The sequence below is a fragment of the Neoarius graeffei genome, chromosome 22 (assembly GCF_027579695.1).
Source record: "Neoarius graeffei isolate fNeoGra1 chromosome 22, fNeoGra1.pri, whole genome shotgun sequence".
Taxonomy (NCBI): Eukaryota; Metazoa; Chordata; class Actinopteri; order Siluriformes; family Ariidae; genus Neoarius; species Neoarius graeffei.
The window spans coordinates 33,828,521-33,842,013 of record NC_083590.1 but is presented as its reverse complement, the minus strand read 5'-3'; the positions used below and the strand labels follow the sequence as shown (position 1 = coordinate 33,842,013).

General features: G+C 43.9%; 1 protein-coding gene across 2 annotated transcripts in view; it reads left to right on the top strand.

Moving 5' to 3' along the window:
* The window catches only part of spire1a (spire-type actin nucleation factor 1a), a 120,332-nt gene that overhangs the window by 58,830 nt on the left and 48,009 nt on the right, over positions 1-13,493 (top strand). For both annotated transcript variants that reach the window (XM_060904750.1, XM_060904751.1), the window contains exon 7: positions 10,142-10,228. In XM_060904750.1, coding sequence (XP_060760733.1) covers positions 10,142-10,228 — 87 coding nt within the window. The remainder of the gene's footprint in view (positions 1-10,141; positions 10,229-13,493) is intronic.

Genomic DNA, 13,493 nt, shown 5'->3' with positions numbered 1-13,493 from the left:
TCGCTCTCTCTGGCTTGTCTCTCGCTCCTTTGTGTCTGTGTCTCTCTCTCTCTCTCTCTCTCTGATGGGTTATGGTAACATCCTGTGCACCTCCCGCATGAATAAAGAGGTGGTGGTGTTCTTGAAGCACCAGGAACTTGTCAATCAGCTCATAGAGAGCAATATCTACATTAATGTTGAGTTTGTGCAAGTTTCCCCGCTGGCGGTGCCCTCTGTCCAGGTCACCGTGTCCGGAGTCCCTCCGTTTATTCCCAGTGAAGCGCTGGAGAGAGAACTGAAGCGCTTCGGGAAATTCGCATGCGGATTCCGGACAGTAAATTTGGGCTGTAAGAGTGATAAACTCAAACACGTTCAGTCTCTCCGGAGACAAGTGTTCATGTTTCTGGACTCCCTGACTCAAACACTGGAAGTTTTCTTCCGTGTGAAACACGAGGAAGGCTTTTGCATGGTTTATGCGAGTTCGGGGAACATGAAATATTTTGAGTGTGGGGATGTGGGTCACAAGCGGGTCGCCTGTCCTCACAGACAGCGGGGAGCAGAGCCGTCTGCTGCCGCTGGGACTGTCAGCAAGGACAGGGGAAGGAACGGGACTGGGAGCGGGGTGACTGCGGAGACTGACCGTGGGGAGGGGGGCAGCGGGTGGTTGGTGTGGGGAGGGGGGCAGTGGGGTGGTTGATGGTAGGGAAGTGGACAGTGGTGAAGCTGTTGTGACTGACCATGTGGAGGAGGGTAGCAAAGTGACTGACAGTGTGGAGGCGAACAGTGGTCCGCCAACACCATCAGAATCTGCTCCACCCGCTCAGGTTGAGTCTGGCAGCTCCGCACCTAGAGCTACGGAGACTGGAAGCAGTGTTTCAGCGGAGTTGATGGAGGCTGAACAGAGCAGGGTGGAGCCAGGAGAGGTCAGTGTAGGGGGGTCCGAGCAGAACGCGGAGTCTCCGGTCTCACAGGAGGCTGTCAGACCCGACAGTGAGACAGAAGACATGACGAAGCCGGACCGCTGTTATGGTGACAATGTGACTGACACGGACTGTGACTCTGACTTGTTTTCTGTAACAGACAGTATTTCCCAAAGCGAGGACCTCTATTCACTAGAGGAAATAAATAGTTTTTTGGACGAAACCTTTGGGGGGAAAAAAAGCAAATGTTAAAGATTATTTTCCCAATATTGAAAAGTTTATCAGATCGGTTACCACACTTCAAAGAGTTGTCGGAATGGATTTACTAGATGGGGAAAAAAACGTTATTGATTAAAAAAGCACGTTACTGGCTTGAGAAAAGGGTTAAAGGAGTCCAAAAGTAGAATGATTAAGAAAATGAAAACGAGAAAATAAAAGTTTTTAATGGCCGTGCAGCACTGGGTGTTTTATCTCTACTGGTTCTTTTTATCTGTCTCTTTACGTTTCTGTCTTTTATCTTTCAATATGCGGGGTTAAGAGTCGCATCTTTAAACATAAATGGAGGAAGAGATGAACAGAAAAGAGTTTTATTATCTGAAGTAATTAGACAGAAAAAACTGGATATTATTTTATTACAAGAAGCACATAGTGACGAGTTGAATAAAATAGCCTGGGATTTATGGTGGAAAGGACGATATGTTCTTAGTCATGGGACAAATTTTAGTGCAGGAGTTGCGATTTTATTCTCTCCTGTTTTAGATATAAACATCGTGTCCAGTACAGAGTTGGTGAAAGGTAGAGTTCTTCTGGTAAAAATTAAAATACAGGATTTTACTCTTAGTTTTATCAATGTTTATGGACCAAACCAAGGCTCTGAACGTGAAGAGTTGTTTAACTTATTAAAAGAGAAGTTACAGTAAGTTTTAATGATCCAGGGGAGTGTGTTGTAATGGGGGGAGACTGGAACTGCTGCACAGACTGGAGAGGAAGCACACATTCGCTCCTCGTCCATTTTATCTCACTTTTTAAAGCAAACCGATCTGGTTGATGTGTGGAGGGTGAAGCACTCTTCAGTCCGACAATACACATGGGTGAAAATATCTGACGGTAGAGTCTGTGCGGCAAGGTTGGACAGATTTTATATTTCTGCCCCTTTTATTTCAAGAGTCATTGACTGCCAAATCTCCCCTGTTGTTTTTACAGACCATCACTTAGTTTTAATGGAGCTTTTTTTTTTTTTTTTTAATCTCTCACAGAAAAACCAAAGTCCTTTTGGCATTTTAATGTTAAATTATTGCATGATCTTAATTTTTGTAAAAATTTAAAATTATTTTGTCTCTATTGGAGATCCAGGAAGGAAACTTTTCCTTCACTCTTGAAGTGGTGGGGCGTAGGAAAGGCTCAAATTAGGCCAAGTTTACATTAGACTGTATCTGTCTCGTTTTCTTCGCAGATGCACTGTCCGTTTACATTAAACCACCTGGAAACGCCGGGAAACGGGAATCCGCCAGGGTCCACGTATTCAATCCAGATCGTGTCTGGTCCGGTACTGTGTAAACATTCACTACGTTTACATGCACATAGAGAGAATCGAATTTCTGCCGTTGCTCGACTGAAATCGAAGTTCAAAATGCCACGTATACACCTTAATTCGGCTGAAATTGAACCGAACTTGATTTCATGGAATCGAGTTACACGACCTAGTTTATGCGATTTTCTGCCGAGTTACTTTGTGCATGTATACCCTATCAAGCTAGTTGTCGAGCTACTTCCGGGAGTGACGAGACCACAAGCGGGAAACACAACAGCCTCGGTCGGCATGACAACAGTAGTAGCGAGCAGCATAAGAGGTCAGGAGGAACAAACGAAGAAGAGAAAATGGCGATGTAGAGCTCTCTGAAGTGTGGGTAGAGCACAGAGGACGGCAGGACAAAGCTTCTGGTACTAATAGGCTTTTTATTGTCAGACTTTTCAGTTTAACAGCCTACTTTTATTCTCGAGAGAAAAACACACACGCGCGCGCTGTGTTCTAGTCCCGGGATGAGCTGTCCCCTCTGCTCTCCCTCTGCCTCCTTAAATAGGGCGCGGTTACTGGGAAGACACACAAACACAGGTTAATTACCGTCAGGTGTAGTTATTCTGCCACTCACCTTCCCTGGCTCCGCCCTCCTGTCACAGACCGGCACTTGACCACGCCCCCACTGCCACAGGCAAGCAGAAATGTGCACTTCTGGAGCAATGAGGAGAAAGAGTTCATGCTCATTCAGCTTAAGGAGTTGAATATATTAAAATTCATGGACGGGAGAAAAACGCGCAATGGAGAACATGGAACTGATAACTTTGTTTACACTCTTGAATAGCTCTTCTTCATGACGACAACCGGAAGTGTACCAACACAATGGGGCGTGTTGCGCCACCTGTGGCTCGGGTGCACAATGTACCTCACACAATAGCCCGATTTCAGTTGTGTGCATGTACGATTGGATTTCTCTGGAACCCTGCTGGGACCTTCAGCTCGATTACCGACAGCAGCTCGATTTGGATGTGCATGTAAACGTAGTCACTGAGATACGCGGATACGCTGTGCTGAGCTCAAGCTGGCGTCGTCATTGGACAACGTCACTGTGACATCCACCTTCCTGATTCGCTGGCGTTGGTCATGTGACGCGACTGCTGAAAAACGCCGAGGACTTCCGCCTTGTATCACCTTTCATTAAAGAGTATAAAAGTATGAAAATACTGATGCAAATACTGCCCATTGTGTAGTTATGATTGTCTTTAGGCTTGCCATCCTTCCACTTGCAAGTGGTAAGTGACGCGCATGCCCGACATGCACTGGGATCACACACACAGCGGCTCAGTCCCGAATCGTGGCTCATGCGCTTCACTCGCGCGCTCTGTGAGCTGCGCAGGGCCGGAGTGCGCACCCTCCAGAGGGCACTCGCTGTTCAGGGCGGAGTGATTTGGAGCGCAGGATGCCTGCGGAGCCGAGCGTATCCGTGTATTGGTGTTGCTGTGTGCACGCAAATCGTGTATTGGTGTTGCTGTGTGCGCACTAATCGTTTTAAAAACGTTAATCTGATGATCCACTGATACAGTCTAATGTAAACATGGGCTTAGAGTGTTTTGCCAGCAGTACTCTTTTAATTCCACAGCCAAGATCCAGAGAACTGTCCAGAAACTGGAAGAGGAAATAAGAGACTTGGAAAAACTTTTTTTTTTTTTTTTTTTTTACCTCACAAGCTGATCAACCAAAAAATGATGGGCTAATTTTTAAAAGGCAGGAACGCAATTCCCTTCTGCAGGACAGAGCTAAAGGAGCACTAGTCTGAGCAAGGTTTACTAGACTCCAAGACCTGGATGCACCAACTTCTTTCTTTTTTAACCTGGAGAAATCTGCTGTTCAGAGGAAACAAATGGTCTGTCTTCGTCGTTCTGATGGAAACATAACTACAGACCCAGCGGAGATGAGGAAGCTCGCAGTGGAGATCTATTCAGCACGGGCAGCTGTGACATGGACTGTGCTGCAGAGCTACCGCAAGGGCTTCCTCAACTGAGCTTAGAAGACCAGAACACTCTGAACGCAGAAATCGTTTTAGATGAGCTGACTGCTGCGGTGTCCCAGATGGCACCAGGCAAGGCTCTGGGACTAGATGGTCTTCCTTCGGACTTTTTTAAAACACTTCTGGACAATACTGGGACAGGACCTTTTGGCCGTTTTTAAAGTGTGTTTTAAAAAAGGGAGCCTTCTGGCTTCCTGTTGGCGAGCAGTCCTTTCACTGCTGCCCAAGAAGGGAGACCTAGCTCTTTTAAAGAACTGGAGACCTGTAGCTCTTTTATGTACGGACTATAAGATCCTCTCCAAGGTTTTATCAAATAGATTAAAACATTTTAGCCCTGTGATGACCTGGCGACTTGTCCAGGGTGTACCCCGCCTTTCTCCCGTAGTCAGCTGGGATAGGCTCCAGCTTGCCTGTGACCCTGTAGAACAGGATAAAGCAGCTAGAGATAATGAGATGAGATTAAAACATTTTATTGATTTATTTATTGGTGCAGAACAGTCTTATTGCATTCCAGACAGGTCAATGTACGATAATCTATTTTGAAGAAGGGATATATTTGATGTTTGCAATTTGTATAATATTAATGTTGGCATTTTATCTATTGACCAAGAAAAGGCGTTCGATCGTATGGATCATGGTTTTCTCTTCTCCACCTTGCAGGCTTTTGGAATTGGGGGGAGTTTATCTATGGAATCAATTTTGTGCCAAAATGTTCATACAATACTTTTGAAATATCAAACAAAAATGACAAATCAAAATACAAAAAAACAAAAAAAAAGTAAATTTTTTTAGACTGGCAAACAAATTATTCGTGTAATCGTGCAAAATATCAGTCTATTACTCTTCAGAAAGCTTTTATTTTTGTTCCGCGTCTTTCTCGGTTTTGTTTGACGTAATTTATTTTGGTTGCGATTCCAGCTTTCTCATTTGCGCTCCCTGACTTTTTTGCTTGCAGTTTTGGCACAAACTTCACGTGTGGGCGGGCTGTCCAGGAATGCATTCCCATTGGGTAACTTGTGTTTGACTGACAGCTACGTTCAGCCATTCCCTACTCGGATTCTGGCGGACTGTTTGACGAGTGACCGATCCATTGACGGTAAACAAGGATCGAGTGGACTTCAGTGGCGACTATGATATTGAATTTACACTTTGTTGAATTAATTCAATATCATAGTCGCCACTGAAGTCCACTCGATCCTTGTTTACCGTCAATGGATCGGTCACTCGTCAAACAGTCCGCCAGAATCCAAGTAGGGAATGGCCGCAACAGCCTTCCGGGGAATGGCTGAGCGTAGCTGTCAGTCAAACACAAGTTAGCCAATGGGAATGTATTCCTGGACAGCCCACCCACACGTGAAGTTTGTGCCAAAACTGCAAGCAAAAAGTCAGGGAGCACAAACGAGAAAGCTGGAATCGCAACCAAAATAAATTACGTCAAACAAAACTGAGAAAGACGCAGAACAAAAATAAAAGGTTTCTGAAGAGTAATAGACTGATATTTTGCACGATTACACGAATAATTTGTTTGCCAGTCTAAAAAAATTGACTTTTTTTTGTATTTTGATTTGTCATTTTTGTTTGATATTTCAAAAGTATTGTATGAACATTTTGGCACAAAATTGATTCCATATTTATCCTTGGTCAAATTACTGTATAATGAAGCCTGCTGTTTAGTAAAGGTGCGGGGAGGGTTGAGCTGCCCTGTACCAGTTAAAAGAGGAATCAGACAGGGCTGCCCCATCTCAGGCCAGCTCTACAGTATTGTTAATTGAACCTCTTCTGTGTAGGCTGAGGAGCAGGTTACAGGGCCTGGGTCTCCCTGAGCTGGCTCAGAACCACTCTGCGGCCGTCTCAGCTTATGCAGATGATCATGTTTTTATACAGGATCGGAGAGATATACAACAACTTGGAGAGCCTGACTGTGTATGAAAAGGCCTCCTCCGCTAAAGTTAACTGGGACAAATGCGAAGCATGTCTAATAGGCCAGTGGAGTCCAGGAGACATCCCTGAACTACCCGGGAAACTTAAACGGGGGAAAAAAGAGGCATCAAAGTTCTGGGAGTGTACTTGGGGGAGAGGACTTCCAAAAACAGAACTGGGAGGGAGTGCTGGAGAAGGTGAGTGCCAAGTTGTCTAAATGGAAATGGTTGCTTCCCCAGCTGTCCTACGGGGTAGAGTTCTAATAGCCAATAACCTGGTCGCCTCTTCTCTTTGGCATAGACTGATTGTCTTAGTGCCACCACCAGGCCTCGTGAAGGACATACAGCGGCTCCTGGTGAACAACTTCTGGTCAGGTCAGCATTGGCTGAGGGCACCGGTTCTATATCTCCCTGTAGCTGAGGGAGGACAAGGCCTCATGGACATTCCAGCAAGAATTGCTGCCTTCAGACTGCAAACAGCACAGAGGCTACTTTATGGCTGCGGTTATTGCTGGCTGGCGTCTGCTCAGCTGCTCCTGAGAAAGGCTGGCTGGCTAAGACTGGGTAAACAGCTGTTTCTCCTAAAGACCTCTGAAGTTGACCTGACCGGAATAACACCCTTCTACAACTTGGTGCTTGATGCATGGAGGAGTCTCAAGACCGCACGGACCTCAGACCTGGTTTGTGAATCTTCAAGGAGCCACTGTTACACAATGACCCCTTTACATCTGGCATGCTTTCTTCCACATCACTCCGCGTCAAGTTCGTCGAGGCTGGTATCATCAAACCTTATAAGAACATCTCCGGAGAGGCTTGGTGGAGTCATCGGCATCAGGTCTTCCAGGGTGCTAAAGAAGATAGTGGATGAGGGCTGGCAATCCCTGTCTGTAACCCTTGGGGTGTACACCCAGGATTGTACCCTGGTTGACCTTTGGCACGAGGACCATGAGTACATCTTTCCTGCACTAAGCGTCAGACCTGTGACTGAAGAGCGTCGAGAAGAGAGAGGGCTGCTTCTGTCTCTGAAAACACCGGTGCTGGGCAACTTGAGCTCATGCGGGAAGAAGCAGCTCTACTACACCTGTGTAAAGGTACTGAACTTCCGCTCTTTGGTCGAAGTCAGGGAGTCAAGGTGGGCCCGGGTTTTTGCTCCAGAACGCACCCCTAAAGGCTGCTGGAGGATTTTGTACAAGCCGCCCATCGAGAAACGGACGGCTGACCTCCAGTGGAGGATCATACATGGAGCGATAGCCACAAACGGACACAGGGCTCACCTGGACCCCAGCACTGGGGAGGACTGTCCTTTCTGTCACCAACAAGAAACCCTAGAACACTTGGTGTCTCTTTGTCCTTGGCTAGCGGGCCTATTTAAGACATTGCAAGAGTGGGTGGAACACCTAGGGGAGAAATTTTCCGTCCCTTTTTTTTGTCTTTGGGCCGAAATACACAGTCAGGAAAAGACAGACTCAGGTTTTAATTAATTTTTTAATGGGAACTGCAAAACTTGCAATATGGAAGACCAGAAAGAATCAGATGCTGGGCCTGGGAAGGACTGATGTGGTTCAGGGCCTGAAAGTTTGGTTGCATCTCGTCTTAAGGTAGAGTATGCTTTTTACAGACTAACTAATAACCTGGACACTTATAGATCTGTGGGGTTTTGGACAGGTTTTGTGTTCACTCGAAGAGGATGGTGCACTAACTCAATTTTTAATGTATAATTGTGTGTGAGAATGTTTTAACAGAAAAGGTGTTTTTATGGACTGATTTTGATGGGGTTTTTTTAGTAATGACTTTTTATATACCTTTTCAATTTTCTCCATTATTTATTGTTTTTATTTATTGTGAAAAAAACATGGAACAATGGCAGAATTAAAGGTGGCTTAAAAGTAAAAAAAAAAAAAAAAAGTCTCTCTCTGGCTTGTCTCTCGCTCCTGTGTGTCTCTCTCTCTCTCTGGCTTGTCTCTCGCTCGTGTGTGTGTGTGTGTCTCTCTCTCTCTCTCTCTCTCTCTCTCTCTCTCTCTCTCTCTCTCTCTCTCTCTCTGGTTTGTCTCTCGTTCCTTTGTGTGTGTGTCTCTCTGTCTCTCTCTCTGGCTTGTCTCTTGCTTCTGTGTCTCTCTCTCTCTCTCTCTCTCTCTCTCTCTGGCTTGTCTCTCACTCCTGTGTCTGTCTCTCTCTCTCTCTCTCTCTCTCTCTCTCCTGTGTGTCTGTCTCTCTCTCTGGCTTGTCTCTCGCTCCTGTGTCTGTGTCTCTCTCTCTGGCTTGTCTCTTGCTCCTGTGTGTGTCTTTCTCTCTCTCTCTGGCTTGTCTCTTGCTCCTGTGTGTGTCTTTCTCTCTCTCTCTGGCTTGTCTCTTGCTCCTGTGTGTGTGTGTGTCTCTCTCTCTCTCTCTGGCTTGTCTCTTGCTCCTGTGTGTGTGTGTGTGTGTGTCTCTCTCTCTCTCTCTCTCTCTCTCTCTCTCTGGCTGGCTTGTCTCTTGCTCCTGTGTGTCAGTCTCTCTCTCTCTCTGGCTTGTCTCTCGCTTCTGTGTGTGTCAGTCTCTCTCTCTCTCTCTGGCTTGTCTCTTGCTCATGTGTCTCTCGCTCGTGTGTGTCTCTCTCTCTCTCGCTCCTGTGTGTGTCTCTCTCTCTCGCTCGCTCCTGTGTGTGTCTCTCTCTCTCTCTCTCTCTCTCTCTCTGGCTTGTCTCTCGCGCCTGTGTCTCTCTCTCTCTCTGGCTTGTCTCTCGCTCCTGTGTGTGTCTCTCTCTCTCTCTGGCTTGTCTCTCGCTCCTGTGTGTGTCTCTCTCTCTCTCTCTCTGGCTTGTCTCTCGCTCCTGTGTGTGTCTCTCTCTCTCTCTCTGGCTTGTCTCTCGCTCCTGTGTGTGTCTGTCTCTCTCTCTGTCTCTCTCTGGCTTGTCTCTCGCTCCTGTGTGTGTGTGTGTGTGTCTGTCTCTCTCACTCTGTGGCTTGTCTCCCGCTCCTCTGTGTGTGTCTGTCTCTCTCTCACTCTCCGGCTTGTCTCTCACTCCTGTGTGTGTCTTTGGATTACACAATTTTTTAATATTCTGAGAACAAATTACATGACTAGTTAGTCATATTTCCATCAATATCAACATGCTGGTAAACATATTTTACCAGTGTGTTGATATTGTTGGAAATATGATTGCAATTGGTCATGTAATTTGTTCTCAGAGTGTAGACACAGACAGTCAGACATTCGGTATTTCAGGTCAAACAGGGAAGGCCACTTTTTCCATTTGTTTGTTTTTTCCTGCGTGAGTGGCTGAGGCGGAGTCCCTGAGACGATACAGTTCACTTTCATTGTTCTGTGTTTTTATATCTCGTGTGTGTTTGCTCTGCTTATCAGAAGATGATGGCTGAACATTTTTACAGCGAATATTTAATACGAGTTACATGGAAACATTAAAGTTGACCTGCAGAACTCGGTCATGTCATGGCAATAGCTTCAGCAGTGTGTATGCAGTAAAATAGGTAAACCTTTACCTCAGTCACACACCTTTTCTTGAATAATCATGTGTAATGCTGTTCATCTGGATGAAATACTTTGCATTCATTCCTTTAATGCACAATGAATAACTCCGAGCCAGAAGAGTTCCTAGCAGACGAACTTGTCAGGTCACAGCTCTGAATGACGTCCTTTCTTCTCCCACTGAACATAATGTCTTTGTCTGTCTGTGCAGCATGTTTTTAAGCGTCTACATTGACGGTTCTATATATAGATCTGCCCTGTGACCTTCTTTCCCTGCCTCTCTCTGTGTTTTCAGGTGAATGGGGACATTCCTCCAAGGTTAAAGAAGAGTGCTCATGAGGTCATACTGGAGTTTATCCGTTCCAGACCTCCCCTGAATCCGGTTAGCGCACACATGCACGCAAACTCAGTAATGTGGAGCTGTAATAATCTTCTCACTTTCATGCTACCAGGGTTCTGAAACCTTCTACTCTTTTCATGGTTATTTTATGACTATTCAAAATCTGTAGAATAAGATTTCTGCTTATTCATTGGAGCTGTTCATGGTTTATTTCTGAACTTTTCATCGACGCGTCACATTACATCCCAGGCTACTTTTTAAATTGTTGAGGTTTGGATTAATCACATCAAAGTGATCCTTCAGACAGGCGAACCACTATAAGAAGTTTGATTGATTGATTGATTGATTACTTTATTCTGAACAATAAAGAAGAAAGATATAAAAATAAAAATTTAAATAAAAAATACAATAATCAAAACATCATCATAAACAAACAGAATAGCGTAGCCACAAGGCAATAACATAATGTTCAGAAAGGATTAGGAAGAAGTAATAACTTATCCAATCCTAACCCTCTATACCACCGCTAATCAAATGTCACTTTCCACCATAATAAACTATATATACAAAAGAAAACAAAAGCAATAAACAAAAAAGAAAACATACCAACATATCAAAACATACCGACATGGTATAATATTGATCAAATCATATATACAGATACTTATGTTATGCATATATACACACATACAATACATATATACAGTACATACATATACACATACCTATAACTATACACTAAATACAAGAAGACCAGTCACAGACTTGCTCTCAATTTCATCATCACCTATATAGTCTGCCTGTCCACATTCTCATATATTTTTATTAACATGTTTTTATATAATTTTTTAAACAGTTTTATGTTGGTGCTATTTTTGAGTTCATTTTCCAGACCATTCCACAATTTCACCCCACAGACTGTTCTGCACATACTTTTCAGAGTTGTTCTAACATTTACTCTCTTAAAATTCATTTCCCCTCTCAGGTTATACCCACCCTGCCTTTCCATAAACGTATTTTGTACCTCACCCGGAAGAAGGTTATGTCTTGCTTTATACATAATTTGTGCAGTCTTGTGTTTAACCAGATCAGTGAATTTCAGAGTGTGCGCTTTTACGAATAATGCGTTTGTATGCTCAAGATATCCCGTATTATTGACGATTCTTATTCTTATAAGTTAATAATGTACACTCGCTGGTCACTTTAAAGTGCATATCACGGGTAAATTCAGGAGCAAGATCAATGTAATTCTCCTATTTTATTATTAAACTTTGGTCAAATATCTGTCACGTTTTGTGCAATTTTTTTCCCTTGCGCAATACTAGAAAAATTCAGTTGACATTTGAGGCGAATTGGTCCGCCTCTGAAAAAACTCGGCATTTGGATTTCCCGGCAAACATTGATTTTCGTGATGTCGCGTGCGGGACGCCTCCTTCTGAATCCTACGTCAGCGCTGGTTTGTTTATGAGAAAACGACCTGGTGGTTTTCTGCAAATTTCTTCAACATTATCGCGTAATTATTAAAATGGTGAACAGATGTATCGTAGGAGGGTGTAGCAACACCAATCTTGATGGGATTAGTACTCATCGTTTCCCACAGAGAGAAATGGGAGCACTTGGTCTACACAGGCTGTGCACTGAAACCGTGCAAAGCTCGCGCAGCCTGCTGGCGCTTCCGCAGGTAACGTCACGAATCTGGCTCCAGACGCGTTTTGTTATTTTATTTTTTTCTGCTGTAGACAGATGGCCTTGTGCAAAATTACCCTTGTGGATGAGTGTGTAAAGGGACATACTTTCATATAAAAAAAAAAGGAAATTGGTCCAGAATATGCACTTTAAAGGAAGGATATGTAATGATGGAGAAACCAGCAAGAGTTTGAAACAATTTCTATCTTTTTTTTTTTTTTTTTTTTGCTCATGTGCCCATAAGGCCGATGAGCTGTTGCCATGGCGTGGCGTCAATCATCCACAATTCAGTTAAATCGTATCTCCTCCGTCATTTCTGTTTGAAAGAACTCATCACTCTGCACAAAACTTGGTCATTGTTTTGTCAAATTTTTTGCTCACGAGTTAGTAATTAGACCAAATTAACACATTTTTCCAGGGCTCAACATTAACTTTTAAACCCACTTGCCCCCCTATTTTGCAAGTGCTACTTTTTTTTTTTTTAAGGAAAACCATAGAATAGTTGTGAATTGCAACATAAAATGAAGATCACACACTGAGTTGAAGTTTGGTTATTGGTTAATTTTATGATTAAGTTTGGTTATCGGTTACTTTTTACTTGTAACGGATAATAACAATTTTATCCAAAATAGTTTTTCCTGTCTGAGTCAATTTTGCATTTCACATTCATGCAGCTGTTGTAAAGTTCGGTGTGTTTGTGTAGAACTCTCTCAGACTGTAGGCTCATTACTCGATAATGTAGAAATCGGAAAATGGAAGTCTACAACAAAGTTTGTATGAAGAAAACAATAGGGTGCCATAACTTTGGAACAGTACAGTTTGAGAATATTTATACAGGTAGTCGTCGACTTGCGACCGATCGACTTTACGACCGTCTGGTTATGACTGGCAAGTGTTTCCCAGCTGAGCTAGCTGAGCATACGACAGTTTCCGCCCCAGCTCCCGGCAGCGCCTCTCGCCGTGTACAACAGTTTCCGCACACGCGCAGTCTCTCTCGCGCTCCCTCACGCGCTCCGTCATACAGTTTCCGCCCCAGCTCCTGGTTTATGAAACGAGCAAATCCTCCCGCCAGCCCGAGCGCTGCAACAGCTGATGATGACGTAGACGACCCACAGCCAAGCACCAGTGATGCCAGCGGTCACTAAATTTTGTATTTTGCTATGTTTTACATTTGTATTTTGGTATGTTTCAAACTAAAATGTTTTCTATTTTTCACACCTGTATTTCGTATTTTTTGTTTTGCACATATTAAACGAATTGTACTGTACGCAGTGTTTGACTAAAACCAAATAATGAGCCAAGGTAATGAAATAAGAAAATGTTGATAAAATAAGACTTTAAGATGATTACAATATCATTACACATCACAATATACTTGCGTTCATTTAACACAGGCCGACTTACGACCAGATCGGTTTACGACCGGTCAGTCGTAACCAAACGCAGTCGTAAGTCGACGACTACCTGTATATCGTTTTTTTTTTGTTATATCGTCCACCTCTCGGTTTAACAAACAAACAAAAACCCCGCTCTGCATCATAACAGACAGGACAATATTTGAGTTTAAAATTGTGTAGGATGTGGGTGTTTTATACAGACCTGGCAACCTGTAACTGAATCA